Source organism: Oryctolagus cuniculus, chromosome 7 (genome assembly GCF_051225735.1).
Source record: "Oryctolagus cuniculus isolate XC-2025 breed Fujian yellow rabbit chromosome 7, ASM5122573v1, whole genome shotgun sequence".
In the NCBI taxonomy this organism is placed as follows: Eukaryota; Metazoa; Chordata; class Mammalia; order Lagomorpha; family Leporidae; genus Oryctolagus; species Oryctolagus cuniculus.
Window position 1 is genome coordinate 141,151,318 of NC_142873.1, and position 27,900 is coordinate 141,179,217.

The window sequence follows — 27,900 nt, forward strand, 5'->3', positions numbered from 1 at the left end:
TGTGGCGCAACAGGTAAAGCTGCTGCCTGCAGTGCCTACAACCCACATGGGTGTCGGTTTGTGTCTCAGCTGCTTCACTTCCGAACCAGCTCCCTGCTAACGTGCTTGGGACAGCAACAGAAGATGGCCCAAGTGCTTGGGCCCCTGCACCCATGTGTGAGACCCAGAAGAAGCTCTCCTGGCTTTGGCCTGGTTCAGCCCTGGCTGTTGTAGTCATTTGGGGAGAGAACCAGTGCATGGAAGCGCTCTCGCTCACTCTCTCTCTCTCCTTCTCTCTCTCTCTCCTTCCCTCTCCCTTTCAAATAAATAAATCTTAAAAAAAAAAAAAAAAAAGCTCTAACTTCCTTTGGGGAACTGTTTTCTTTTTAACAGGCAGAGTGGACAGTGAGAGAGAGAGACAGAGAGAAAGGTCTTCCTTTGCCATTGGTTCACCCTCCAATGGCCGCTGCGGCCGGTGCACCACACTGATCTGAAGCCAGGAGCCAGGTGCTTCTCCTGGTCTCCCATGGGGTGCAGGGCCCAAGCACTTGGGCCATCCTCCACTGCAGAGCTGGCCTGGAAGAGGGGCAACCGGGACAGAATCTGGCGCCCCGACCGGGACTAGAACCCAGTGTGCCAGCACCGCAGGTGGAGGATTAGCCTATTGAGCCACGGTGCTGGCCGGGGGAACCAGCTTTCCTCTCACCCTCTCCGTGTGATGTAGTAGGGCTATCCCAATGCACAGATTGAAGTCTTCCAATGTATCTGCCTTCCCAGACTGGCTGGGGCTAGGGGAAGTGGGCTCATGATCCAAGTCAGACCAGATGAGATGCAACCCTAGATCTTGGCTAGAACCATTTGTGAAAGATGCTTAGTCGGTGCCAGCGCTGTAGCGCAGTGGGTAAAGCTACCACCTGCAGTGCTGGCATCCCATATGGGTGCTGGTTCGAGTCCGGCTGCTCTACTTCCGATCCAGCTCTCTGCTATGGCCTGAGAAAGCAGTGAAAGATGGTCCAAGTCCTTAGGCCCCTGCACCCATGTGGGAAGACCCAGAGGAAACTCCTGGCTCCTGATTGGTGCAGCTCTGGCTGTTGTGCCCAATTGGGGAGTGAACCATCGATAGGAGACCTCTCTCTCTCTCTCTGTGTGTGTGTGTGTGTGTGTGTGTGTGTAACTCTTTCAAATAAATAAATAAATCTTAAAAAAAGAAAGAAAGAAAGAAAGAAAGAAAGAAAGAAAGAAAGAAAGAAAGAAAGAAAGAAAGAAAGAAAGAAAGCTTAGTCTCCCTAGGAACTGCTCAGCAAGCAGTATGTGAACTTGTAACTCTTGATGGTCACCTGGCCACCTTCCAGGGAGAACGTAAGACAATGAAGGGAACACAGAATCAAGGGAGACGCTCTGAAGCCTTCCTGGACTTTTCTGTTACAAAAAATCAGTTTACATTTGGTGTCTGACAATCCAAATGGAAATATTCTAGAACCTTCTGCACGTCTGTCTTGGCGTCTGTCAGGAGCAAGGCTTTGGCTCTCACGTCTGTCCCCTGCATGCCTCCTCCCGGAAGGATGCCAGGAAGGCTGTGCTCCTGCAGATCCGCGGGCTCACAGCCCAGCCGCTCTGTGACCTTGTAGCCCTCACTTCCCTCTCTGAGCCTTCATTTCCGGAACTCGCTCCCCGCGGGCTCCTCCCTGAGTTGTAAGTTCTTGTGGAAACACCACTGGCTCCAGGCCAATCCCATGTCACTGGGTGCCAGGAGGAGTTGGAATCTCGTCCTTGGCCATGTTGTTCTGGGTCCGAGGCCCAAGGCTGGTGAGCCGGTGTCCACACCGGCACTTTTCAACCTGCATCATGCAGTCCCCAGATGGAAGGCAAAGGTAGGGAGACGACACAGTAGCACACGAGGCAGCTTTCTAGAGTTTTATCCAATGGAAATATCAGGCAGTAGTTCCAGTATTAAAATGTAGTTTTTAGGGGCTGGCATTTTGGTATAGTGGGGAAAGTCGCTGCCTGCGATCCCCTATGGGTACCAGTTCATGTCCTGGCTGCTCCACTTCTGATCCAGCTCCCTGCTAATGCACCTGGGAAAGCAGTGGAGGATGGCCCAAGTGCTTGGGCCCTGCACCCACGTGGGAGGCCCAGAAGAAGCTCCCAGCTTTGACCTGGCTCCACCCTGGTTGTTGTGGCCATCTGGGAGGTGAAGCTGTGGATGGAAGATCTCTGTCTCTGTAACCTTCTCAAATAAATCTTTTTTTTTTTTTTTAAGATTTATTTATTTGAAAGCCAGAGTTAGAGAGAAGGAGAGGCAGAGAGAGAGAGAAAGAGAGAGATCTTTCATCTGCTGGTTCACTCCCCAGTTGCCGCAGCCCAGTTGGCTGCACCGATCTGAAGCCAGGAGCCAGGAGCTTCTGTGTCTCCCACGCAGGTGCAGAGACCCAAGGCCTTGGGCCATCTTCTACTGCTCTCCCAGGCCATAGCAGAGAGCTGGATTGGAAGAGGAGCAGCCGGGTCTTGAACCTGCACCTATATGGGATGCCTGCACTGCAGGCAGCAGCTTTACCTGCTATGCCACAGTGCTAGCCCAATAAATAAATCTTAAAAAAAAAAATGTAGTTATTAGGGGTTGGCACTGTGGCACAGCAGGTAGAGCCACCACCTGCATTGCTGGCATCCCTTGTGGGCACCGGTTCAAACCCGAGCTTTTCCACTTCTTATCCAGCTCCTAACATACCTGGGACAGCAGCAGATGGCCCAAGCACATCCTGCCACCTCCTGGCTTCAGCCTGGCCCAGCCCTAGACGCTGCGGTACGGCCATCTGGGGAGTGAACCAGCAGATGGAAGATCTCTTTCAAGTAAATCTTTAGCTCCACCTCCCACTTCCTCCTACTTCAGGAAATCACCTCCACGTGTCTGTCTTCAGTGGCTCGCGAGGACAGGACCCGTCTGCGCGACTCTGGGCCCCGAGATTCTGGTGCGGGGCAAGCTAGTCCGTGTGTACACACGACAGCGTGTGACACGCAGTGCGTGCTCCTTCCGCATCAGCTCTGTTGGGAAGCACAAGGTGACCCGTGAGGCTCAGGTGAAGGCTTTGAAGAAACGCCACCTGCAGCTTTATCCCGGACCCCAGGGGTTTGCTCTTTCTCAGACCAGCAAGGACATTTATATCCGATTTTCCCTACAAGACCCTGCAAAAAAAACCCAGTGATCTTCCTGTTGTTCTGATTCCCGGGCCAGCCTCCCACCTCCAGTCACCCAGTCACCTGTTCTCCTCCAGGTATGCCTTCCTATGTCTTCTATTTTATGGTATTTTAAATCTATGGAAAACTCATTTTTTTAAATAAATGATAGGTTTGGTAGGTAATGAACTTGGAGGCACTGAGGGGAGGGTACAAAGGTCTCAAGGTACACTAGGTTCCAAATGTGTATTTTTGTTTTCAAAATAATTAAAAGGCTGTTAATACAGGTTCAAGGGCAGGTGCTGTGGTGCAGGTTAATCCTCAGCTTGCAGTGCTGGCATTCCATATGGGCACAGGTTCGAGTCCTGGCTGCTCCACTTCCAATCCAGCTCTCTGCTATGGCCTGGGAAGGCAGTGGAGGATGGCCCAAGTGCGTGGGAGACCAGTAAGAAGCACCTGGCTCCTGGCTTCACATCAACCTAGCTCTAGCCATTGTGGCCATTTGGGGAGTGAACCAGTGGATGGAAGACTTCTCTGCCTCTCAAAAGAAATGTTTTTTTTTTTAAAAAAAAAAAAAAAACAGGTTCAGTTCAGATTATTTGCAGACCCTGAACACTAAACACAGTAAGGAATTTAGACTTGATTTTTACCTCTTAAATACATCTATAAAATAAATCAATGCCTGTCATTGGTGTGAGGATTAATGATGGAGAAAAACACACAGACAGGAGAGATTATGAGAAGAGCAACTGTTTTTATGTGAGCTGGAGCCACGGATACCTCTCGGTGTGAAGTTCTGCTCCGCAGGGCCACTGGACACTCCGTCTCGTTTCATCTCACTCTCCTGCGATGCACGTCTCGACCACCAGAAGGCGCTCGATACAAAGGAACCAGAGACGTCCCAGCAACGGGAAACCTGACCCTGGCCCAGATCCCAGCTTCTCAATGGCTCGGTGGGGACCTAGGTGCCCCTTCTGGCCCTTTTTCCTTCTCACCCTGAAAGCTCAGCAACTAGGCCGATGAAGGTGCCTGTCAGAGGATGTGGGGGTGAGCAGGTGGAGGCCGAGGGTCAGATCTGGTCTGCAAGCCTGGGTTTTTTAGCTCCAAAGACTTTCATCAGCTCCGCTCTTAAGCCACCAGGTCCAACTCCTTGGGACACCCTATCCAGGCCAGGCAACCTGGAAAAGGAGCTGGGGCTGCAGTGAGGACCGTAGCCTCGTCAGTACTCAGGGAAGCATCCACCCAGCGTGCCGACCCCAGCTGCAGGTCTGCCGGAGAGGGCGAGGCGGCCTCGCTTCCCCAATCCCTTCACAGCGTATTTACAAAGCCTCCTTCCCTTCATCTCCTGCACTGAGTTCCTGCTGTTACCGATGTTAAGCGAAGGCCCAGAGACCCCAACAGTGGACCCAAGATCAAACAGGCCTGGGAGGAGCTCGGAGACCCCACGGGAGGGCAGGCAGGCAGAGCAACAGCCTTCAGGGCTGCAAGCACTGGCTCTTAGCCAGGCCGCACACCCAGCCTCGCAGGGCCCCAGCCTGCCAGTCCCACCTCCACACTCCCACCCCAGTCCCTGGAGAGCACATCGCCCTGGCAACAGCCAGAGAAAGGCCCAGCTTAAATATTTATGGCTCAAAACAGTCCAGAGGCTCCGGGAAGGCTGATGTCATCCCTTCTCAGCTTGCAGGGGAGGTGAGTGACAAGCAGGGCAGCTGAGTGGGTGGGCCAAGCCCATTAGGTCAGGGCTCTCAGAGGAAGAACGCTAGGGCCCTAAGTGGTAATGGGAGGAGGGCGGAGGCTACGTGTGACAGGTGGCAGCACTGGGTAAGACCCAAGCCTGGAAAAAAAGGGAGGAAACTTGAGTGTGGTGCTCCCAGTGCTGCGTCCAGCGTGCCAGGCACTTCAAGCACGCTCCCACTTAGCTGGTAGGGACTTCTTTTATGGAGCAAACAGGCCCTAAAAAATACCTAAGCAAGGAGCTGGGATTTGAATCCAGATCTGTTTGGCTTGAGCACTGTGGGTTTTCCTGTAAATTCTGTGGCTCCTGAGTGGATGTCCGGCACCCCCACTCACCTGTGGCTCACTGCTGGGCCTCCATGCTACAGCCAGGATGCCCTCTGGGTCCCCAGCTCCCCCTGCAAACCCCTTCCTGTCCTGTGGACTGCAGCAGGGCCTCAAACGCCATATGGAGGGACTCTGGCCACCAAGTAAGGCCTAGGAGACCAAGCCGCCGAGGCAAGGGCCGCCTCAGTGGCCAGCCCCAGACGGAGCACTCAAGGCAAGCAGGGTGTGCTTGGGACGTGAACAGTTTTTTTTTTTTTTTTTTTTAAGTATTTATTTATTTGAAAGGCAGAGTGAGAGAAGCAGAGAGAGGTGTTCCATCCGCTACTGGCACCCATATGGAATGCCAGCACTGCAGGCGGCAGCTTTACCCGCTACACCACAGCGCCAGCCCCCGTCTTGTGCAATCTTTAACACTCTAAAGTTCCATGCTTCAGAAACTCTTGTGCATGGGGCCGGGGCTGTGGTGTAGCACGCTAAGCTGCCACCTGCAGTGCTGGCATCCCACATGGGCGGGTGCCAGTTCGAGTCCCGGCTGCTCCACTTTCCATCCGTTCTCCCTACTGATGGCCTGGGAAGGCAGAAGATGCCAGGACCTTGGGCCCCTGCACCCGCTTGGGAGACCCAGAGAAAGATCCTGGCTTCGGATCAGCCCAGCTCTAGCCGTTGTGACCGTTTGGGGAGTGAACCAGCGGATGGAAGACTTCTCTCTCTGCCTCTGCTTCTCTAACTCTGCCTTTTGAATAAGTCTTTAAAAAACAAAAACGAATTTCCTGCATAAACCCGGATGCCCTGTCAGCCTAGACAAGACATTTGCACCAACGTAAGTCTTCACTGTTTCACAGCACGGACTGAGTCCAGCTTCACCTTACCCTACCCTTGGGCAAGTTATTTCTCCTCGAGCCTCAGTTCTCAGCAATGGACTGGAGAATTACACAAAACCAAGCAGAGGAATGCCTGACCCGGTGCCTGGTTCACACCAATCAATCACGAAATTACTACCACTATTTCTAGTCACCAAGCACAAAGACAAGACCCCAAGGCATGCTGGGGGGTTAAACAGCTTGCACATTTTAAATCAAGTGATTCAGGCCCCTTTTCATTATGCCTGGGCTCCTGCTACGAGTGAATGCAAGCTCATTAGAACGCCCCGGGCACGGTTCAGATGCAGACAGGCTGTCTCTCGGCACTCAGCGCTCCCTTTGTTAGGATAAACCACCAGAAAGCACTGCAGCAGAGCCCGGTGGTGGAGGCCCCTGGGCTCCCACGAAGCTCAGGGTGCATCAGACACAGGGAAGCCGGCACGCCCATCAAAGGCTGGTTTTCCAATCCTGGCACCACGTTCGATGCAGAGCTGGCCCAGGACAGCTGGAGGGAAAGCCGGGGCTGCATGGGGGCTCTGGCTCTTTCCCTAAGCTGATGGAAGCTACCAGAGTGGGATCGTGCATCACGTGACCGCATCTTTATTGAGCTGCTCAGGGGCAGACTTGTCGGGAAGAAATATAGTACAGATGGGAGGCAGGAAAAAAGCCCTACTCTTCAAGAGATTTTTGGACAAGGTAAGTAGTCAATGGCAAAGAGAAAAACAGGCTCAGAGACTAAGTTAACTTGCCCAGGGTAAATGCACTGTCTTACTATGGCTTTCCTTGGCCTCTCAGAAGGGGCTCCTAGGCTGACACGCACAACATAGGTGTGTCGGGGGAATACGAAGTGGTGACTGGGTGTCCCTACCAGTTCTGCAAGAGGCCAAGTAAGAGGGACCAGGCAGGCTGGGCACAGTAGCACCCCAGGAGAGCCCAGTTTATTTTGTTCTAGGCGCCCCTCGACTCTGCAAAGCCTGGAATAGGTGAAACTCACAGCATCCCAGTCCCCCGCCACCCGAGGATTCCACTCCGGGCCCACAGGCTCTCTGAGTGAATCAGATCAGAGGGGGTAGTACAAGGCTGCTGAGCCGCTCTCCTGGGCTTCTCTGGGCTCAGCACAGGCCCTCAGGCCAGCCTCCACAGCAGCCAGCCCTCCGGGGCTTCCGGTCCTCGAGGCTGCAAAGACACAAAGGAGAGTGAAGGTGAAGCTGCTTCTCCTCTGGCCAGGCTGCCTCCCTCCCTCCCTCCCCACCCTGCAGCACCGCCCTGCTCGCTTCATCCACTACCAGGGGTCTCTGGGTACACAGGTGGGCAGAAAACAGGCCCACAGCCTTGAGCTCTCTTCTGAAAAGGCAGCCTCACACCCCTCCCTCCCATTCTTGGCAGAGCCTGAGTGACCCAGGGAACAATCAACTAAACCCTTGGGGCCTCCACCACCCCAAGTGGAAAATGTCCTCTGACGTGTAGAAAAGATCGACATGGAGCCGTTTTAAAGCCTTTGGAAGAGGCACGGTGTTGTGGCTCAGTGGACTTATCTGCCACGTGGGACGCCTGCATCCCCTATCGGAGTGCGGGATGGAGTCTCAGCTCCTCCACTTCCAATCTGGCTTCCTGTAAATGCACCTGAGGGAGGGAGGGACGCCCCAAGGGCATGGGATGGGGTTCCAGCCTCCTGCTGTCTGCCTGGCCCAGCCCTGGCTGTTGCAGGCTTTTGGGGAGTGGTAGATGGTGACAAAGGCTCTCTGTGGGTCAATCGGACAGGCCGAGGTGGGGCTAACAAACCTGCTGGTCTCCTCTAAGCCAGGCATCTTCTCTCATTGTTCCTGTTGGCAACTTGCTTCTGTTCAGGGTCCACCCCTTTTGGTCTCATGAGTTTATCGGCCTCAAATACTCAGGGTCACCCAGAGAAGAGACACACCGGGCAGGGACCTGATCTCAGGTCAGACCTTGCAGCGGTGCCTTTCCCTCTTTTAAAATGGCACTACCACCCCACCCTCCCCAGCTTTCCCAGTCAGTAACCTGGAACCTTCATACAGCTGCTTCTCCTGCAGCTCATCACGAAATCAGGCTCATCCTACTTTCCATGTATTTTTAAAAATACACAGAAAAAAAAAAAAAAACTCAAGTTTTTTTTTTTTTTTTCTCAAGATTTATTTATTTATTTGAAAGGCAGTTACACAGAGGGAAGGATCTTCTATCCGCTGGTTCACTCCCCAGATGGCCAAGGCTGGGACGGTCTGAAACCAGGAGCCAGGAGCTTTCTCTGGGTCTCCTGCATGGGTGTAGGGATCCAAGCACTTTGGCCATCCTCCACTTTTCTCATTACCTGGGTGCTGGATCAGAAGTAGAGCTGCCAGGACTTGAACCAGTGCCCATATATTCATAAGGGACTCTGGCATTGCGCTTTGCAGGCAGCGGCCATATCCACTGTGCCAGCCCCTCCTACTAGCCCTTGAACCCACTTATTTCTCTACATTATCACTACTAACCTATTTAGGGCTTTTCTCTTGCCTGGATGATCAAGGTTTTCTAACAGGTATCCATAACCATTCCTTACCCATTCATCAGCCAAGTTTTAAAATCAGAAATTCCATGTTGTTCTGTCATCCTTCAACTAACGGTCTTCAGGAATGTCCTCAGCTTAAGATCCAGATTCTGACCTCATTCGGAAGCTTCCTCAGTCCACCCTCGGCCCAGACGGTGTTCTATGTCCTCTCCCCAGCCCTCTGCCTAGCCAGGTGCCATTTTTTTTAGAGTTGTTACAGTGAGGGGGAGAGACAGAGAGAGAAATGGAGAGAGGGACAGAGAGAGAGAAAAATATTTTCCATCTGCTGGTTCACTCCTCAAATGGCCACAATAGCCGGGGCTTAGCCAGGCTGAAGCTGGGAGCTTCTTCCAGGTCTCCAATGTGGATGCAGGGGCCCAAGCACTTTGGGCCACCCTCCACTGCTTTCCTAGGCATATCAGCAGGGAGCTGGATCGGAAGTGGAATAGCCAGGACTCAAACCAGAGCCCACACAGGATGCCAGTGCTACAGGCCGGGGCTCTAACCCACTCCAACACTGTACCTGCCCCAAGACCTTAGTGTACTTTTTATTTTTTAATTTGACAGAGTTATAGACAGTGAGAGAGACAGAGAGAAAGGTCTTGCTTCCGTTGGTTCACTCCCCAAATGGCCACAATGATTGGAGCTGTACCAACCTGAAGCCAGGAGCCAGGTGCTTCTTCCTGGGCTCCCATGCGGGTGCAGGGCCATTCCCTACTACCCTCCCAGGCACAGCAGAGAGCTGGAGTGGAAGAGGAGCAACTGGGATTAGAACCCAGTGCCCATATGGGATGCCAGTGCCGCAGGCAGAGGATTAACCAAGTGAGTCACAGCGCCGGCCCCGAGTGCACTCCCTCTTTAACAGAACTTTTCAACTGAGTAATCTCCAGCGTTTATGATACTATCAGTTTGTCTATCTCCCCAAATGTTCTGTAAGGTCCAAGACAACCATTTTGTTTACTTGCTGCTCAAATCTCCAGTGTCTATGAACATAGCAGGTGTTATAATTTATAATAGTAAATGTATAAAAGAGGAGACTGAATGGGATTATTCGTACTGGTTTCTGGAGAGCTTATGAAGAATCCCTTTGGAGCTCAAGGTATTTCTCTTGCAAAGGCAGATGCAAGGGTCTGCACTGTGGTCAGTGGGTTAGGCTGCCGCTTGTGCCATCAGCATACCACATCATAGCGCCAGTCTGAGTCCCTGCTGCTCCACTTCTGATCCAGCTCCCTGCTAACATCCTAGGAAAGCATTTGAAAATGGTAAGAGTGCTTGGGTCCTTGCTACCCACCTGGGAGACCCATACTGAATTTCTGCCTCCTGGCTTCAGCCTGGCCCATCACTGGCTGTTGTGGGCATCTGGGGAGTGAACCACCAATTGGGAAATATTTTATTCTCTCTTTCAAATCTTTAAAAAAGGGGGGGGGAGAGGGGGCAGATGTAGAACTTGTTTCCCACATTCCTGTGACGGGGGCACTCACCTTGTAACTAAGGCTGCCGAGCAGGAAGACACCAGGGCAGAATGAAGCCTGTGTCTGACACCCTGGACCCTGAGGCGGGCACCAAGGCAGGCTCTGGTCAGGTCAGGTATGCGAATGAATGCAGTACTGAGGTCTGAACCAGCCCCAGTCTCGAGCCCTGTCTTATGCAGCTGGTTAGTTCGGGGCTGACAGTCTGGCTGTGCCTCCCAGCTTGCTTAGAAACATCTCTGATGAGTGGACTTTTTTGAGTCCTATGACCTCCTCAAATTTGCTCTGGACGTGACAAGGCCTCCTGGAAGGAGGCTCCCTAGGCCAGGGTGGGAGGAAGCACCACAGCTCGGGTAGCTGTGTGAAAGTACCTATTGCCCCCTCCCTAAGAAGCAGCCGGAGGCCGAGCACAGGTGGGAATGAGTACACGCCCTGCCCAGAGGCTCAGCGGGTGCCCGTCCCTTCCAGCTATCTGTCTCCCTCACTGTGCAAGAGAGCTGCAGTTGGCAGAACACTCAGCAGGAACGCATGCTCGGCCCAGGGGTTAGGAAATTGATTGCAGATGTCAGTGAACCTCTCTCCACTTCCGTCATGAAGGGTTTAGCTTGTTCTTGAGCACAGCCGCTGCGGGGGCCCAGGGCAGCAGCAGTCAGGCCACAGTAGGACTGGGACGCAGTACCCCCCATAGGCCTTTGCTATTAAGGGGCTGAGAAGGGACAGACCTGTTTCTAGGCCAGGAAACAAAGGAATGGGTAGACAGTGCAATGTACTTCCTCCCTGCCCCCCAACAGCTGCTGCGTCAGACAGCTGTTTCCAGCCTGACTGTTCAACTTGATTAAATATTCATCAGATACTTGCTAGCTTGAAACATGCAATGACTATTAATCTGAAGAGCAGGAGGTACAAGTGGGTCTAGAGAGAAAGGAAAGGCTCATAAGGATCTAAGTCTTTTAACTCAGGAATCTGGAAGCCAAGCCAGGGTACCTGTCCTACCCGTCCAAAACAGAATTACCAGTGCAGAGGGTGGCACAGGCTGAATGGAGGCACCTGCCACCACGCCCCAGGACCAGTCAAGCCAGGCTCAGAAAGACTGCAAGGCCATTTACTGCTCAGACACTGCTGACCATGGCAAGAGGCAAGGGGCTGGGCTGGTGCTGCAAACCAACAGATAAGAGGCAGGGTAAGACCCCGCAGCCCATTACAGGGTGCAGCCAAGCAGCAGCAGACTTGGGCCTAAACTCCAGCAGTCAGACCCTGTGGTCCTCCTAACCTGTGCCTAAGGACTGGTCTCTCAGCACCTCACAGGGTGTGCGTGAATGACACAGGATGCTGTACTTGCTACTCCCGCAGTGAGCACAGGATTAGCAGTGTGAACTGGAGGGGCAGAGACCTTATCCATTCAGGACTTAAACAGCATGGTGAAACAGCCTCGCTTAGCAACCCCTCAGGAGCTAAGTTTCCATCACTGGAGACTCAGACTTTGGTCTCCATTCACAGGTGGGTAAAAGGGACAGGGCACAAGACTTCCTTTACTGAACGCAAATTCCTAGCATTTCACCCTCAAACAGCCCAATGTTTGACAGGAGAGACAAAAAGGTAAGGACTGGGGGGCTTCAGGAAAGAAGACGACTAGAGAAGTCCTTCATCCTCCCATGAAGACGGGGTGCCGCCTCACAGCACGCTCTCCTCTCGGCTTCCCTTCTTGTCCTCTCCTGCTAGCACAATGGCAACCATGGGTGTGGTTCAGGCCCCTCACATGCTACGGCCTTCATCAGCTCCCTGAACTCTGGGATAAGTCAACTCCTCGCCTAGTACTTAGCCTTTTCTTTCTTCCTTCCTTCATCCCTCCTTTCTTCTTTTCTCTCTCTCTTTTTTTTCTTTCTTCTCTTTCTCTTCCCCTCCCTTTTCTTTGAAAGTCAGTTACATAGAGAGGAGAGGCAGAGAGACAGAGAGGTCTTCCATCCGATGGTTCACTCCCCAGATTGCAATGACCGAAGCTGTGCCGATCCGAAGCCAGAAGCCAGGAGCTTCTTCCTGGTCTCCCACACGGGCGCAGGGGCCCAAGGACTTGGCCATCTTCTGCTGCTTTCCCAGGCCATAGCAGAGAGCTGGATCAGAAGTGGAGCAGCCACATCTCGAACGGGCGCCCATATGGGGATGCCAGCGCTTCAGGCCAGGGCGTTAACCCATTGTGCCGCAGTGCCAGCCCCAAGTACTTAGCTTTTCGAAACCAGCACTAACCTACTTGTCCAGCCTCTATTTATACCTGATATTTACTGAGAGCTCACTGCACGCCTTGGTGCATGTTTTACAGGCAACAGCTCAATCTTCACAGCGATGCCATGAGGTAAATGACATCTCCATTTCATAGATGAAGAAATTGAGAGTGAGAGAGGATAACTCACCTAAGATTTGAAAGTATCCTGTTTAAAGACATAAACAAAGTGTTATGTTAAGCTATTTGTCTGCCCAGCAGTTCTTGGGGCAGGTATGGTACCGCAGGTCACAGCCCATATCAGAGTGCTGGTTCAAGTCCTGTTGGGTGCTCCGGTTTTCGATCCAGTTTCCTGCTAATGCTTCCTTCAAGTGCTTGGGCCCCTGCCACCCACCTGAGACCTGGACTGTGTTTTGGCTGTGGGCTGGCCCAGCACCTGCCGTTGTAGGCATTTGAGAAGTGAACTAGCAGCTGGAAGATCTTTCTCTCTGTTGCTCTGCCTTTCAAGTAAATGAAAAATAAACCAACATTAACAACTGTCACCCCCTTCTCTGGCACTCTTGTAGCCTTTCTCAGACAGCTCCTCCAGGTTTGCTGGTATTTGGCTCAGATCACCACTACCCCATTTACGACTCACCCTCTCCCATCAGACTGAGTTTCCTGAGGGCAGAGGCTATACTGACACAGCTCTGCGACCTAGCACGGCCAGCGTAACAGCTTAAGTGGCCTTTGCAGGTTCACTATAATAAAAGCAGTACAACAGTGGAAGGCAAGCAGCCTTCCACGACTGCACAGCCCCGCTCCCCCCAATGGTTTTGGCAGACAGGTTCAACTCCTGAATTCCAGTGTATAGCTGACACTGACACAGACTGAAATAGGAGAGCCTGAGCTTGGATTCCTAGCTCTGCTACTTAACAGCTATATGACCGTGGATAAGTTACTTCCATTATGTGTAAAAATGAGATAACTACATCTACTTCACACCGGTTGAGAAAACAGCACATGGCACTGAGTGAATGTCCAATAAATGTTACAATGGACAAAATGCAGTAGTAATAAAACCACATGGTTTTTAGGGTACCTCTTACAAGTAATGTGAAAAAGAACTGCTCTATTTAATTGCCAGTATTATGCTCTCTTTATAGTACTTAATGATATATCTTATAATAAATGGCCTCTTGGAGCTGATGACATATGGCATCATCCTATAGAAGCAGCATGCTGTCTGCACAGAGAAGACTCTAGTGTTCAACAATGCTGACAACGCACCCCTACCCCACTCCGGCTTGCCTCTCCTAGGATCAGCCGCCTCACTTATCAAAACAGGAGCACATAGTAGGCACCCAAATTGAGTTCTGTATTCCCTTAGCAGGCAAATTGCCTATTACCCCATCTCATGTTCCCCTTCTTAAAAATGCTGTCAGTACCACAGAATTGGGTAGACTGAGAAGTAATATTAGGGAAGAAATTAAAACATCTACTTACAGTTAGCACTGTCAGCCAACAGCAGACACTGTAGGCTCACACAAAACATAACATACCAAGGTTAAAGGACAAGAGGCCATACTTAAAAACCCTGAGCCAGGGGCAGGCGCTGTGGCCTAGCGGGTAAAGCCACTGCCTGCAGTGCCGGCATCCGATATGGGCACCCATTCGAGTCCCAGCTGCTCCACTTCTGATCTAGCTCTTTGCTACGGCCTGGGAAAGCAGCAGCAGATGGCCCAAGTCCTTGGGCCCCTGCACCTGCGTGGGAGACCAGGAAGAAGCTCCTGGCTCCAAACAGGCTGAGCCAAGCTACCAGCAGACCCTCTACCCCTCTTTGCTCACTTGGTTCAGGAACACTGTGCACAGCTGTGGGCAAGAAGCCTTCTGGGGACCAAATCATGGTGTTGCTGTTCCTGAAACAAAAAAACCACCAGAGTTTCATCCTTGGTGGTGAGAAAACCCAAGCAGCTCTTGATGCATCTCTAACTTCATTTTCAGCCCGGGAACAAGTTGAGAGAGAACAGGAAAACGCTAAGGCAGCTAAGGCTGCATCTCTGGGTGAGTGTTCCCTTAGTAGTAACTGTCATTGACCAGAGTCACTCCCAGTCTTCACGGACACTGTGTGGAGAGGAAAGCGGGGACAGATGGACATATGGGCGATGATGATGGCTGGGCACAATGGAGCTCAGTCTGAGTTTCTGGAGAACTCCCTATGGTCAGGTGTAGCAGCCAGGGCCACCTCATGTGCATGCTTTGCCGTTGCCCCACCTGGAATCAAATCTCAGTTCCATCACTTAAAGCTCTGTGAAGCCAATAATCCGATCAGCTATATTTAGCACTGAGCAGCTCTGATATGCCTCGGGTGGCACTCACCACTAAGGAAAACCTACTTCAAAAGGCAGGTCCATATGAATCAACAGGTTTCTCACAGGGGTCAAGATCACACATTGGAGAAAGAAAAGTCTGACAAATGGTGCTGGACAAACAAATATTCACATGCAAAGAATGATCTGAGGGACCAGCATTGTGGCATAGTGGGTAAATCTGCCACCTCTAACACCGGCATCCCACAGTGGCACTGGTCTGTGTCTTGGCTGCTTTACTTCCAATCCAGCTCCCTGTTAATGGCCTGGGCAGAACAGTGGAAGATGGCCCAAGTGTCTGGGCTCCTGCCATCCACCTGGGAAACTTGGGAAACCTGGATAAGTTCCCGGCTCAGCTCTGGTATGGCCTAGCCTTGGCCATTGATGCCATCTGGGGAGTGAACCCATAGATGGAAGATCTATCTCTGACTCTTCTCCCTCTCTGTAACTCTGCCTTTCAAATAAGTAAATAAATAATTTTTCTTTTAAATAATGATCTGAATCCCTACCTCACGGATTCATAAATGTAATAAAAACTTGAGGCAGAGGTTGTGGCTCAGGGGTTAAGCTACCATCTGTGGTGCAGGCATCCTGTATGAGCAAGGGTTTGAGTCCTGACTGCTTTGCTTTTGATCTAGCTTCTTGTTAATATGCTTGGGAAAGCAGAAGATGGGCTGAGTACTTGGGCCCCTGCCACCTATGTGGAAGATCGAAATGGAGTTCCTGACTTCCGGCTTTGGCCTGGCCCACCACTGGCCATTGCAGCCACTTGAAGAGTGAACCAGCAGACAGAAGATGTCTCTCTATAAATCTGCCTTTCAAATAAATTTAAAAAATAAATAAGGAAAAAAGTCTAAAACACTGTCCAATGGAGTGGACACTGTGGTACAGCAGGTTAAGCCACCCAGAACAGTTGCATTCCATATCAGAGTGCCAGTCTGAGTCCCAGCTACTCAATTTCCAAGCCAGCTTCCTGCTACTGCACACTCAGGAGGCAACAGATGATACCTCAAGTGTCTGGGCCATGTCAGAGACCATGTGGGAGACCCAGATGGAATTCTGGATTCCTGGCTTTGGTCTGGGCCAGTCCTGGCTGTTGTAGGTATTTGGGGAGTGAACCTGTGAGAAGATGGCTCTCTCTTTGTAAATCTGCCTTTCAAGTAGGTGAAAATAAATCAATATTAAAAAAAAAAAAAACCCTCTCGGAAGAGATTGGGGATGTAAATCTTCCTGACCTTGAATGAGACAAATGGTTTCTTGCATACACCATCAAAAGTACAAGAAACAAAAGAAACAACAGATAATTGGACCTCATCAAAATGAAAAACTTCTGTGCTTCAAAGTAAAATGACACTAAGTTGAATGGCAGAAAATATTTGCAAATCATATATCTGATCCAGAACCTATAATAAAAAGACAAAAAATTCAATTTGGGGGCTGGCACTGTGGCACAGGTTAATCCTCCCCCTGTGGTGGCGGCATCCCATATGGGCACCAGTTCCAGTCCCAGCTGCTCCTCTTCCAATCCAGCTCTCTGCTATGGCCTGAGAAAGCAGTGAAAGATGGCCAAGTCCTTGGGAGACCCAGAAAAAGCTCCTGGCTCCTGACTTCAGATCGGCTCAGTTCCAGCTGTTGCGGCCACCTGGGGAGTGAACCAGCAGATGAAGACCTTTCTCTTGGTCTCTCCCTCTCCCTATGACTGCCTCCCAAATAAATAAAATCTTTAAAAAAAAAAAAAAAAAGAAAGACAAAATTCAAAAGTGGTTAAGCATTTAAATAGCAATTTCTCCAAAGAAGATATGTAACTGTCCAACAAGCACACCAAAAAATGTTAAACAAGTCACTAGAGAAATGCAGATCAAACCCACACGGAGAAGAGACAGGGAGGCTTGTGTCTGACTAGTGGCTGATACCTGAGACCTCCTACTTCAGAGTGCCCAGGTTCAACAACAGGCTCTGCTCCCGACTCCAGCTCTCTGCTAATGCAGACCCTGGGAGGCAGCAGTGATGGCTCAAGTGATTGGGTTCCTGCCATCTGCCTGGGAGACCTGGATTGAGTTCCTGGCTCCTGGCTTTGGCTGGGGGTCATGGTAGGCATTTGGAGAGTGAACCAATAGATGGGAGTTCCAGCTCTCCAACTCTCAAATAAAAATATAAAAACTAGGAACTTGGCCAGCGCCGCGGCTCACTAGGCTAATCCTCCACCTTGCGGCGCCAGCACACCGGGTTCTAGTCCCGGTCGGGGCACTGGATTCTGTCCTGGCTGCCCCTCTTCCAGGCCAGCTCTCTGCTGTGGCCAGGGAGTGCAGTGGACGATGGCCCAAGCACTTGGGACCTGCACCCCATGGGAGACCAGGAGAAGCACCTGGCTCCTGCCTTCAGATCAGCGCGGTACGCTGGCTGCGGCGGCCATTGGAGGGTGAACCAATGGCAAAGGAGGACCTTTCTCTCTGTCTCTCTCTCTCACTGTCCACTCTGTCAAAAAACAAACAAACAAAAACCTAGGAACTTCACCTATACTAGGAAAGCTAGTAATAAAATAGAAAATAAGAAGTGTTGGTGAGGATACGGGAAAACTGTAACCCACACAGGCTGCTGGTGGGAATGCTACAGCCTCTGTGGATAACTGTCTGGCAGTTCCTCAAAAAGTTAAACACAGAGTTACCATATGATCCAGCACTGCCTTTCCTAGGCATGTAACCAAGAAATTGGAAACACATGTCCACACAAAATCTCATGTACAAATGTACTATTCATAACAACCAAAAAGCAGGAATGACCCAAATGTCCTTCAACAGATGAATGGATAAATAAAATGTGGTGTATGCATACAAAGAAGTAGCATTTGGCAGTGAAAGGAGCAAAGGGCTGGTGCTACACCACGGAGAACCCTTGAAAGCACTGTACTAAGCGAAAGAGCCATTCACAGAAGACTGTATTATGTATGACTCCATTGATATGAAATGCCCAGAACAAGCAAGTCTTCAGAAAGAAAGTGAATCAATGGCTGTCTAGCATTGGTGGGAATGAATGTCTGGGGAGGGACACAAAAATGGCACAGTTTGTTTTTGGAGTGATAAAGATGTTCTAAAATTGATTGCAGTTAGTATTGACTATACAACTTTATATATGAAAAAACATTGTGGGGCTGGCACCGTGGCACACTAGGTTAATCCTCTGCCTGCTGTGCCAGCATCCCATATGGGCACTGGTTCTAGTCCCGGCTGCTCCTCTTCCAATCCAGCTCTCTGCTACGGCCCGGGAAAGCAGTGGAAGATGGCCCAGGTGCTTTGGCCCCTGCACCTGCATGGGAGACCAGGAAGAAGCACCTGGCTCCTGGCTTCGGATTGCAGCTCCGTCGTTGTGGCCATTTGGGGAAGGAAGACCTCTCTCTCTGTTGCTCCCTCTCATTGTCTTTAATTCTGTCAAATAAATAAATTTAAAAAAAATTATACATTTTAAATGGGTGACTAGTACAGTATATGAATTATATCTCAATGAAGTTGCTCCTAAAAATAAAATCCTCAAACTCCAGATTTGCCAAGACAGTTCAAGTCTGTTCAAAGAAACAGGATCTTAAAAACCCTACTCTGCCCTTCCCTTTGTGTTAACTGAAGGTGTCAGAGTCTGCTGCAACAGCAGGCTAAGGGCCACACTTGGCTTGAAGTAGGTATGTTTTATTGAAACAGTGTTTTTAAATAAGTAAGCATACACTGAAACAATTACATATAAGACTCAAACTTCTGGGGCTGGTGCTGCAGCATAGGAAGTTAAGCTATTCTACGTGTCCAGGCCAAAGTCAGGAGCCTAGAGCTCTATCCAGGTTTCCCAATGGGTGGCAGAGGCCCAAGTACTTGGGCTATCTTCTGATGCCTTTCTAGATGTTAGGAAGCTGGCTGGAAGCAGAGTAGCTGGGGCTTGAACCGGCACTCTGACACATGAAGTGGCCACTGCAAGCAGTGGTTTAACCCACTGCTCCACAAAGCTGGCCCCACGGGCTGATTCTGAAAGCAGCACGTTACGAGTACCTGCTTGCAAAAGGATGAACTCTGAGAATATCATGCGAAGTGGAAAATGTCAATAATGAAAAGCACAATACATCGCTTACTTAGATGAAATGTCCAGAAGAGGCGAATCCATAGAAACAAAAAGGTAAGCGACTGCCAGGGGCTGCAAGTGGGAGAGCGACTACTAACAGGCACAGGCGTTCTCTCCGAGGTAGCAAAAATGTTGTGGAAGGGTTAAAAGTTTTCTGTTGTCTAAGGTGACAAAGGCCAAGGACAGGTACACAGTCTTGCCTGGCTCTAAAGCTTACAGAACTGTAATAAAAGCTTGCAGGTTGTGAGACCACTTCCAGCAGGCCTGGAGTCTGCCTTTCCAAACACACATCACAGTTCAAATTAAAGACAAACACACACACACAGTTTTCCTGGTGTGGGCTATTTAGCCTAGCAGCCCACATCCAAGTGCCTGCGTTCAATATGCAGCTTCCTGCTGCTGTGATCCCCAGGGCGAAAAAGTGAGTCAAGTGGTTAGCTTTCTACCACCCACACAAAAGACATGGATAGGGTTCTGGGCTCTTGGCTTTGGCCCCTACTGGTGGCCATTTGGTGGGTGAATCAGTGGCGGATGACAGCTTTCTCTCTCATATAATAAAGCAATACAATTAAAAAAAATTAAAAAAAAAAATACAATTAAAAAAATTTCCCCAAACTTTAATCCATTTCTGCTCTTAAGGCTACCCTGGGGAGGAGGAAACTGAAGACCCAGGCCAGAAGACACAAAGTCGCAGATATGCAGAATAAACAAGCCTAGTTATGTGATGTACCTGTTAAGTTACACTGTGAATGGTGCTCACATTCAATGAGTAACATCCCAACTTCCTTCTGAGGAATCCATTTTTTCTTACTGAATATTGGTAAAATAAGAGCATGTGATTCAAGCTAATCCAGTCTGATATTTCTCCCCCTAGAATTTGAATCTTTTAAAAATCATGTGAAAAGGGTTAGGGGGGAGAGGAGAAAGGGATGGAGGGAGGGAGAAAGATCTTACATTGGGTACACTCTCCAAATATCTGCAACAGCTGGCACCTGCTAGGTCAAAAAAGGGACCTAGGATCACAATTCGGGTCTCCCACAAGGGTGGCAGGGACCAAGTACTCAAGACATCACCTTCTGCCTCCCAGGGTATGCACTGGTAGAAAACTGGAATCAGATGCCGAGCTGGGACTACAACCTAGGCACTATGATATGGGATGCAGATGTCCCAAGTGGCATTTTAACCACTAAGCCAAACACCAGCAACTAAATATATGAATCTTAAGGGAGAAAGAAACCAAATACAGGTAGGGCTTACTTGTTCTAGCGACAGAGCCCAAGCAGTCAGTCCCCGCTCCAAGACCATTACCATGGTCCACTCCTGCTGCCCCAGTTCTCCGCAGCCACTGTAGCTTTCTAGCCTTCACACTGAACCCATGAGCTCCGAACATCATCTTTCTAATGAATTCCTTTCTAATTACACCAGTCACTTTGTTGCCTGGAACTAATGAACTCCAAATGAAATACTGCCTCATCAGTTACTGACAGAATAAACACAGTGAGAGTCAACAGATGTTAAGCTGACACTATCTGATCTTATCAACCACTAGAAGTAAATTTAATATGCACTGTAAACCAGCATACAAGTCTGGTGATGTTCTAAACTGTGTACAAATGTCTGCAGGAAAAGATCAGCCCATGGACCACCCTCCAGTCCATGCCCCGGAGGGATGTTCATAGTCGTGAGAAAAGGCCTACCATCCTTGAAAGCTACCTTAACGTACCTGATAGCGGTCTTCATTACCCAGTCTACTCTGGGAAGTGCCTCAGGAGTTTTCAATCACCTGAAAATGGAGAAATGAAAGATCAGTCTTCTGAAGAGGAAGTTGTAAAGACATACAAAATAAAAGATAAAGAGATCCTGCATGCAGCTTACACATTACAGGAGAGAAACATGCAACTTTTGAGAAATTTTAAGTAACATTTCATTGTGAATATCAATATGGGGACCTATAGGGGTTCATCTCCTTGTACATTTTAAAATAACTGAGCAGAAAGCTTTACTTTGGGGTGCAGCAGGAGGTCTAATCTACAGTCATTGAAATTTTACAACGTGTCATTTAAGATGTCAGACTCTGTGCCCAGGTTACATTACAGTTCACTTGTGATGGGCAGGATTATTAAGAGTTATGGCTAATTTATGCGGCAGCATATGTTTTTTCTTTTTACAGCTATTTTTATTAAACAAGTTTTGCAAAGTTTTAACATTAAAATTAACAGCTAAAGAATTGTTTATGCAAGTTGCTGTCACAGTTTATATAAAAGAGAAATATGTGCTATTAAAATCAGACATTTAGGTTACCTTTGGTTTTTTGCGATGCATGTTAGCTTTACACATCCTGATTCTCTTGCGATAATTTTCCTTTAAAAAGGGGGGTATAGAGTGATCTCTTTTCATCAAAACAAGACATAATGCCCTGAAAGCTGACTTCAAACCATGGTTGAAAATTCAGTTATTTACACTTTATCACATTCTACAAATACATTTTTTTGTTGGTGTGTTTTAAAAAGAAAAAAAATGTCCATCATGCACTGCTGCAGGCAGCTTGGCACTTCATACAAGAGGATTTTTCACCCCCGAGCAGTTTAGGTGGCTCTCTCAGGGAAGGTATGAGAACCCTGAAGATTAACATAGAGTAGTGGAAACGGGACCAACCAATTCCATCATTTCCTGTCTTGGTCTCACTGGAGCAAGGTCAGAGCCAGCCTAGCATGCCAGGTCCTGTCCAGCCCAGCCGAGCTACTAACAGCATTTCTGGGATTGGAAGGGAAACCCTTTTAAGGGCACCCATGGTTTGCTGAATTGTCAAATCTAAAAGCAGGTACTATCCCTTTTCAAGCTCACAGATTATTTGGTGTCACTCTTTAAGGCCACATAGGGGCTCTACAGAAGGTGCAAACTAGGGTGGCTGGCCCTTTAAATACTGAGACCTATATACGGAAACCAACCCAGGTTTTGGCTCAGTTGGGCTTTTCTTTCCAGAAATTAGAACTTTTGATAGGGCTGCATGAAACTGCTTTCAACAACTTCCAGGGGGTGAAAAAGCTTTGGTTATTTTTAAACTAAAACTTAACAACTCAATAAACTTTTTTTTGGTAAACTTAAAATAAAACCCCCCCCACCACTTTTAAGAATGTCTCCAACTTTTAACAAGCCCATTAACTTTAGAGTTAATTTAAGTTTATTTGAAAGAGAAAACTATTTTATTGTCCACCCAAAAAAAATGACAATTCATCACATTTACTTTGATTAAAAAAGGACTAAACTTTATTGACAAACTGCTGCAGACATTTTGACAGAAGTTTAAGCTACCTATTTAGGCAGACTTACACATGTAGCATTTAATCTTCCAAGAACAAAATGGGAGGACGGTACAAATCCAATTAGGACTTTAACTTATGTACAAAGTGGATTTTGATTCCTTTTTCATTCAGCTGCAGTGTCCCTTTTTAAATCATGCTAGTGTTGAGACATACTTGATTAGCTACCTTGGGAACAGTCCAATATTGACAATCGTCAACTCAGGAAAACCACTGGTTTTTGGCCCCAGTGTCCAAGTGAGCTTTTCATGGAGTGCACAATCTCAGATGGACAAAACACTTTGTCTAAAATTTTTAAATACTGCAGTTTTAGTAACTGGTACTATGACTGTGGCTAAAAGTTCTGCATCACATTCAACCCAGGTGGCCAGCCCCTCTCCCCATCCACCTCTTCAGAACCTACTCCCGCTAAGTATCTCTCAACACTGTATGTCTGGGGCTAGATTTCAAAACCCACATAATGAAAAAGTCAATTTTACAGACCTAATTTTTTGTTGTTGTTTTTAATCAATTAACATTAAAAATTGCCATCAACTATTTAATTCATGAGGATCTTTCATATTAAAATTTAACTTTAAGGTTCAACCGCCATGTGCTTTTAAAGGAAACGTTTTTAGAGACGTCTGAGCTCACTTTTACATGGTGGCACCTACTGCCATTAACATTTGTGATTTTAAGACTTAAACAGCCCTGAATTTTGAAATGTAGCCTAGTTTGGGATTCTGCAACTACAACTTTACGGGATGCCTCAAATCAAAACTAAGAGAAAGTTAACAAGCCTTTACTTCAGAACCTTTAAGCAAGCAAAGTCACTTTTGAAACTAACAGGTTTGTGGTTTTTTTTTACTCAACTTCTTTTTTATTATAAAAGGTACACTTCTGTTTATATTTAAACAACAAAGAAAAAAAGCATCTGCACACTTAAAAAATTAATTCGATATTCCTAAATCTATTTTAACTCATTTTAAAATACTACATACAGAAGCCAGAATGCAGAGTTAAGAATGGAGTAAGGTGGGGAGAAGAAGGGGATCACGAAGAAAAACACTTAGACAATTACTTGTCTGTTGTGGGTAAAGCAACAGGAATCCTGGGAGATACAAGAAATCAGTAACAACTTTGCTCATAACTGCTATTTTCCCCTCCTGTTTGTTTTTAATAACGTCCATATGGATGTTCTCTGTATGCGCCCTTCACTGGCCTAGCTGGAGGGGCCTTCAGTGATGGCCTGGTCCCATTCCAGTCGTCTTGGCCTGTGAGGAAAGCAAAGAGAATTCATTAAACCATGTGCCAAAAGCATTTGGGGCTGAGCAGGGGTCAGTGAGCTGGTGAAGAGCACCCCAAACACTGCCTTTCTTCTGGCATCGTGGGACCTCCCTGGAGGCCCTTGCTCTCCTCTCTGGCCAGCCCTACTGAGTAGCTTGTCGTAAAGATAGAACCGGCTGGCAATGACTTGAGAACGCCCAGCAATGAGGCTATCCACAGGCAACACGACTGACACTGCAGTTCCCCAAGCTAAATCAAAGTGACAAAACTTCTAAAAGTCTTTCAGATAGGGAGCAGGTAGTAAGGCAGGCTTTCCTGTAGAGAAGCTCCTTGGGCTCTCTGGGAGAAGCAAACAAGGGCCACATTTAACAAGGTCTTCCACCAGCAGAGCTGGGACTCACTGCTCCAGTGGAGAGAAATGCAATCACACGTTGCCTTCACAGAACTGTTCAGGAGAATTCTTTAAGCATCTTTCCTATGTCAATGGTCCAGAGAAGCCAGAAGGCATGGTTTACGCTCTCAAATGGTTTCCCTTTGCAACAGGGAGCAGCCTGAGTTGATCACGTACATTTGTAACTGACCCTTTAGGAAAATGAGTTATGTCGTCGCTCCTTCTTCCCACTGGTTCCTACACCTCCCCATGCACTCCCTTCCTGAGGTACTCCTCTTAGCTGTCTGCAATCACAAACACATGCTTCCATCACTCTAGGTCTTAAACTAAAACCTTAAGTCATACAGAACCCTGTTTAGACTCTCAGTACAACATGTATGTCCAGCACTGTCCAGTGGCTTCTGGGTAACATGACAGCTATTTTCCTAATTCTGCTTGAAAGGACAGAGATCAGAATACATTAACCACGACAACATCATATAAGGAGCAGCCTGCCTCTTTCAGTTCAGTCCTTTCTTCAGCAAAACAGAAACGCAGTTTAGTCAAACACATACAGAGGTCTCATTGTACTGCCTCGCTGACGGAGGGAAACCTGCTTGACAGGGGCACATAGGCACAGAAGTGCAGTGTTGCTGATGGCAGCCGTCCAGTACCACTGAGCTAGAACTGGAAACAACTGTTTCCTTGGGCAAGCAGCTGACTGGTTATTTCTTACCATGCTGAGGAGTTGCGTGCAGCCTGTCTGTGGGAGGGCCTAAGCAGTTCCTTTTTTTATAGCTGGGGGTAAGGGAAGACTGTAAACCAGTGTCTTCAGATGAACTGCTGACGCCTGAGGCTCTTGCCAAGAACTCTCTGGAAGTCCCTCAGGTATGTTGAAAATACCTCACATCTGAAAGATTGCTCTCTCTGCATCCAGTGCCACATGGCACTCCCTCCAGGGCCCACTAACATGGAGCCATAATTGGCTCTTGAGGACTCGCTTGAGCAGTTTCCAACTAAACCTCAGGAAGGCAGTTGGGTCCTGCTGCCATTCCAGCCTCTGTACCTCCCTTAGGATCAAGGCTGAGCACTGAAATGTCTTCAAAGCCAGCAAGTATTTCGGTGCTGGCACTGCCCTAAATGGGCAGCAGCCCCTACCTCTCTGATGAGATCTGAACAGGTATTATTCTCACCCCCTACCCTGCTCTGACTGGCTGCCTTCCATCCAGGTCCCTCTGTCATTTCTTCTACAATGAGATTCTTTCTGAAGCAATTTAACTTTTAAAAAATGTGGTGAAGCAAAGGACTATAGTTGGGTAAGATTTAAGTTCTTGGTATATACCAATGTGGCCTAGGTACCAGCAGCAAACGTGCAGAAATATAATCCAGGACTACTTGTCCCCTGAAAAAGCCCATAATGAGCTTAAAAGTCTGCTGCTCCAACCAGGCCAGGCTGGACCTGAGCCCTAACTTAAGACATACACTTAACCTGCCAAGGACCCCTCCCATCTCTTCAAGTGTGTCTGCTTGACTCCAAATAATCCAATCACTGGCATTCTAACAGGCACTTACTTGTAAGTTCTGCCCCACCACAGATGTACATACCATAAGCTTCATAAGAATCTTGAACCTCCCCATGTCCATAGTCATAATATTCTGAGTCCCTGAAAACCAAAGACAGAGTGTTAACGCATCTCAGAGGAACTACATTTCTTTGTCGTTTTTCTGTGTACAACATAGGAACATCCTCATTCTGCCCAAACCCTATACCTCAAATACTTCTAAACACCGTGTATACCACGTACCTATTTACCACACTGCTCACTACAAGAGAATAAACAGCTATTCTGTCCCTGTACAATTTAATGTGGCTGTGATATTTCAAAATCACAAATACAATTATTTAAAAGTACTCCCCCCTTTTGTTTCCATGTAGCCACAGCTCAGGAATTTTTCATCTGCTTTTCCTAGACTCCAAATTATAACTTAAAATTCAGAGTTAGCCAAATTTGTAGATCCAAGTCTGTGCCTGAGAGTCAAAAGCAGAGGATATCCCTTAAAAGGTGAGCCACATTGCTCCTTAGGTTTGTGCAGCCAAATCTCTCAGGATGTCCAACTCTATCCATCCCTAGGATCCCAAAGAAGAGCCCTAGTGCCCGACTCACCCTTGGCTCTGACTGTAATAGCCTTCATAGCCTTCATAGCTCTGTTCTGCATATGTGTCATCATATCCCTAGAACACATAAAATGAATAGAAAGTCAGAATATTCCACAGATGTAAAACAGCTTTCTAGATTAACAGAACATGGACACTTCCTCCAGAATACCTACTGTAGAATAATCAAGAGAAAGGGTTACTAAAACAATAAATAAAATCTGAACAAATTGGCTACAGGATAGGCGTGGGCAGGAAATAAAATACAAAACTGAGCGGCAGCAGCAGCAGCGGCAGCCGCAGCAGATCCCTTAGTAAAACAGTACACAACACAGCACAGCTTATATCTATCCAGTTTAACCCACAGACAGTAAATCACGCCAAAGCTGGAAAAATGTGCTCACATTCATCACTCACTCCAAGAGAAGAGGGGAAGATTCCAAATCTTACAGCCAGTCCCTAGCCTACATAAAGGGCCAAGAATTTGTCATTCAATCTTCCCTGGCAACCTTCTAGGTATTAGGAAATAGTACTTTGCTCAAAATATTCTTACATATTCTTCATATGTTTCTGGTGCAGGGGGTGGAGGCAAAGGTATCCTCTGGATGCCTGCTGTCCGTGCTCTTGGTGTTGGAGCACCCCTCACAGTAGGTGGGGGTGGCACTCCTCGAGTCACAGTGGCACCTCTGGTGATGGCTCCTCTCACTGGTGTACCACGCACCAGAGCCCCCCGAGGTGGTCCAACTCCACGGCCCCTAGAAAAACAGAGTTCACTTTAAATTATAAATAGGCCAATCATGTTCAGGTTAATCTGTAAACTATATAGCTAGAGAGATTTTTATAAAATTTATTTATTTGAAAGAGAGAGAGAAAGAGAGATTTTTCTATCTGCTGTTTCAGTCCCCAAATGGCTGCAACAGCCAGGTCTGGGCCAGCCTGAAGGGAGCACCCAGGGACTCCAGCCTGGTCGCCCATATGGGTGGAAAACCCATGTACTTGGACCATCCCGTCTTCTGCTGCCTCACCAGGTGCATTACCAGGACGCTGGAACTTGAACTGGCACTCTTATGGGATTCCAGCCCCTAGACAGATTTTATGATGCCTAAGTAGACCACCACTAAAGCATATATAGGCATGTGAAGTGGGAAAGGGACCTATACTGGAAGACTCTTCAGGTCCCACAGAAGACCAATCCATCAGTACACTGCCTCGGGCAGATCTAGAAGGCTGAGTACTTCACAAAGGTTAATCACAAAAGGTAAAACCCCAAAGGCAGGCCATTTAAAAAATGCTAAGACGGGGCCGGAATTGTGGCACAGTGGGCAAATCTGCAGCCTGCAATGCTGGCATCCTGTGTGATCATTGGTTCAAGTCCTGGCTACTCCAGTTCTGATCTAGTTACCTGTTAATGGCCTGGGAAAAGCAGTGGAAGATGGTCCAAGTGCTTGGGCTCCTGCCACCCATGTCGGGGACCTGGAAGAAGCTCCTGGCTTTGGCCTGGCCTAGCATCAGCCACTGTGGCCACTGGGGAGTGAACAAATGGATGAAAGATTTCTCTCTCTTTAAAATAAAAATAAACCAATCTTTAAAAGAAAAAAACAAAGTAAGACTGTCCAAAATTAACACTTAAAATTTTAGCAGGACTGTAGCACCTGACTATGGTTAAAGTGCCAAAGATCTACAATTCCATTCTTAATGCAACACAGGAATCCCAAGACCCTTCTAAAGCTAGAAATAAGAACAATGCTCTTATAATTATGTTACTACTAGCGGTCATTTATATCCTATTTCTGGCTATTTCCATTATTTTTACCTTGGAACAGGTGGAGGGGGAGGTGCGGCTCCCCGGCCCCTCACTGGCACCCCTCGTCCACGAGAGGGCTCAGGTACTCCATTCAAGTAGGACAGCTCCAGAAATTGCTCCTGGCAGATATCATCCATCATATCCTGGGAATGAAAGATAACAAAGGGTACTGTACAACACTGTCACCTTTTACCGTGAAGTCATCTGGCCCACGTGAGTCTTGGATGCTAGGAACAGCT

The 27,900-nt window shown here is 48.3% G+C and overlaps 1 protein-coding gene across 2 annotated transcripts in view; it reads right to left on the minus strand.

Annotated features, from left to right (window-relative positions):
* Positions 1 to 6,648: 6,648 nt before the first annotated feature.
* The window catches only part of KHDRBS1 (KH RNA binding domain containing, signal transduction associated 1), a 47,800-nt gene continuing 26,548 nt past the window's right edge, over positions 6,649 to 27,900 (minus strand). Inside the window, exons 5-11 of one of the 2 annotated variants that reach the window (XR_519655.5) lie at positions 27,671 to 27,804; positions 26,411 to 26,612; positions 25,868 to 25,935; positions 25,308 to 25,366; positions 23,127 to 23,319; positions 20,470 to 20,529; positions 6,649 to 7,247 (exon numbers count right to left, since the gene is read on the minus strand). Coding sequence is in view for 1 of the 2 variants with exons in the window: in XM_002720635.6 (XP_002720681.1) it covers positions 23,222 to 23,319; positions 25,308 to 25,366; positions 25,868 to 25,935; positions 26,411 to 26,612; positions 27,671 to 27,804 (561 nt within the window). In the remaining variant the exon portion in view is untranslated. Of the gene's footprint in view, positions 7,248 to 20,469; positions 20,530 to 21,990; positions 23,320 to 25,307; positions 25,367 to 25,867; positions 25,936 to 26,410; positions 26,613 to 27,670; positions 27,805 to 27,900 lie in introns of those variants that run through there. The other variant, XM_002720635.6, reaches the window with a different exon arrangement.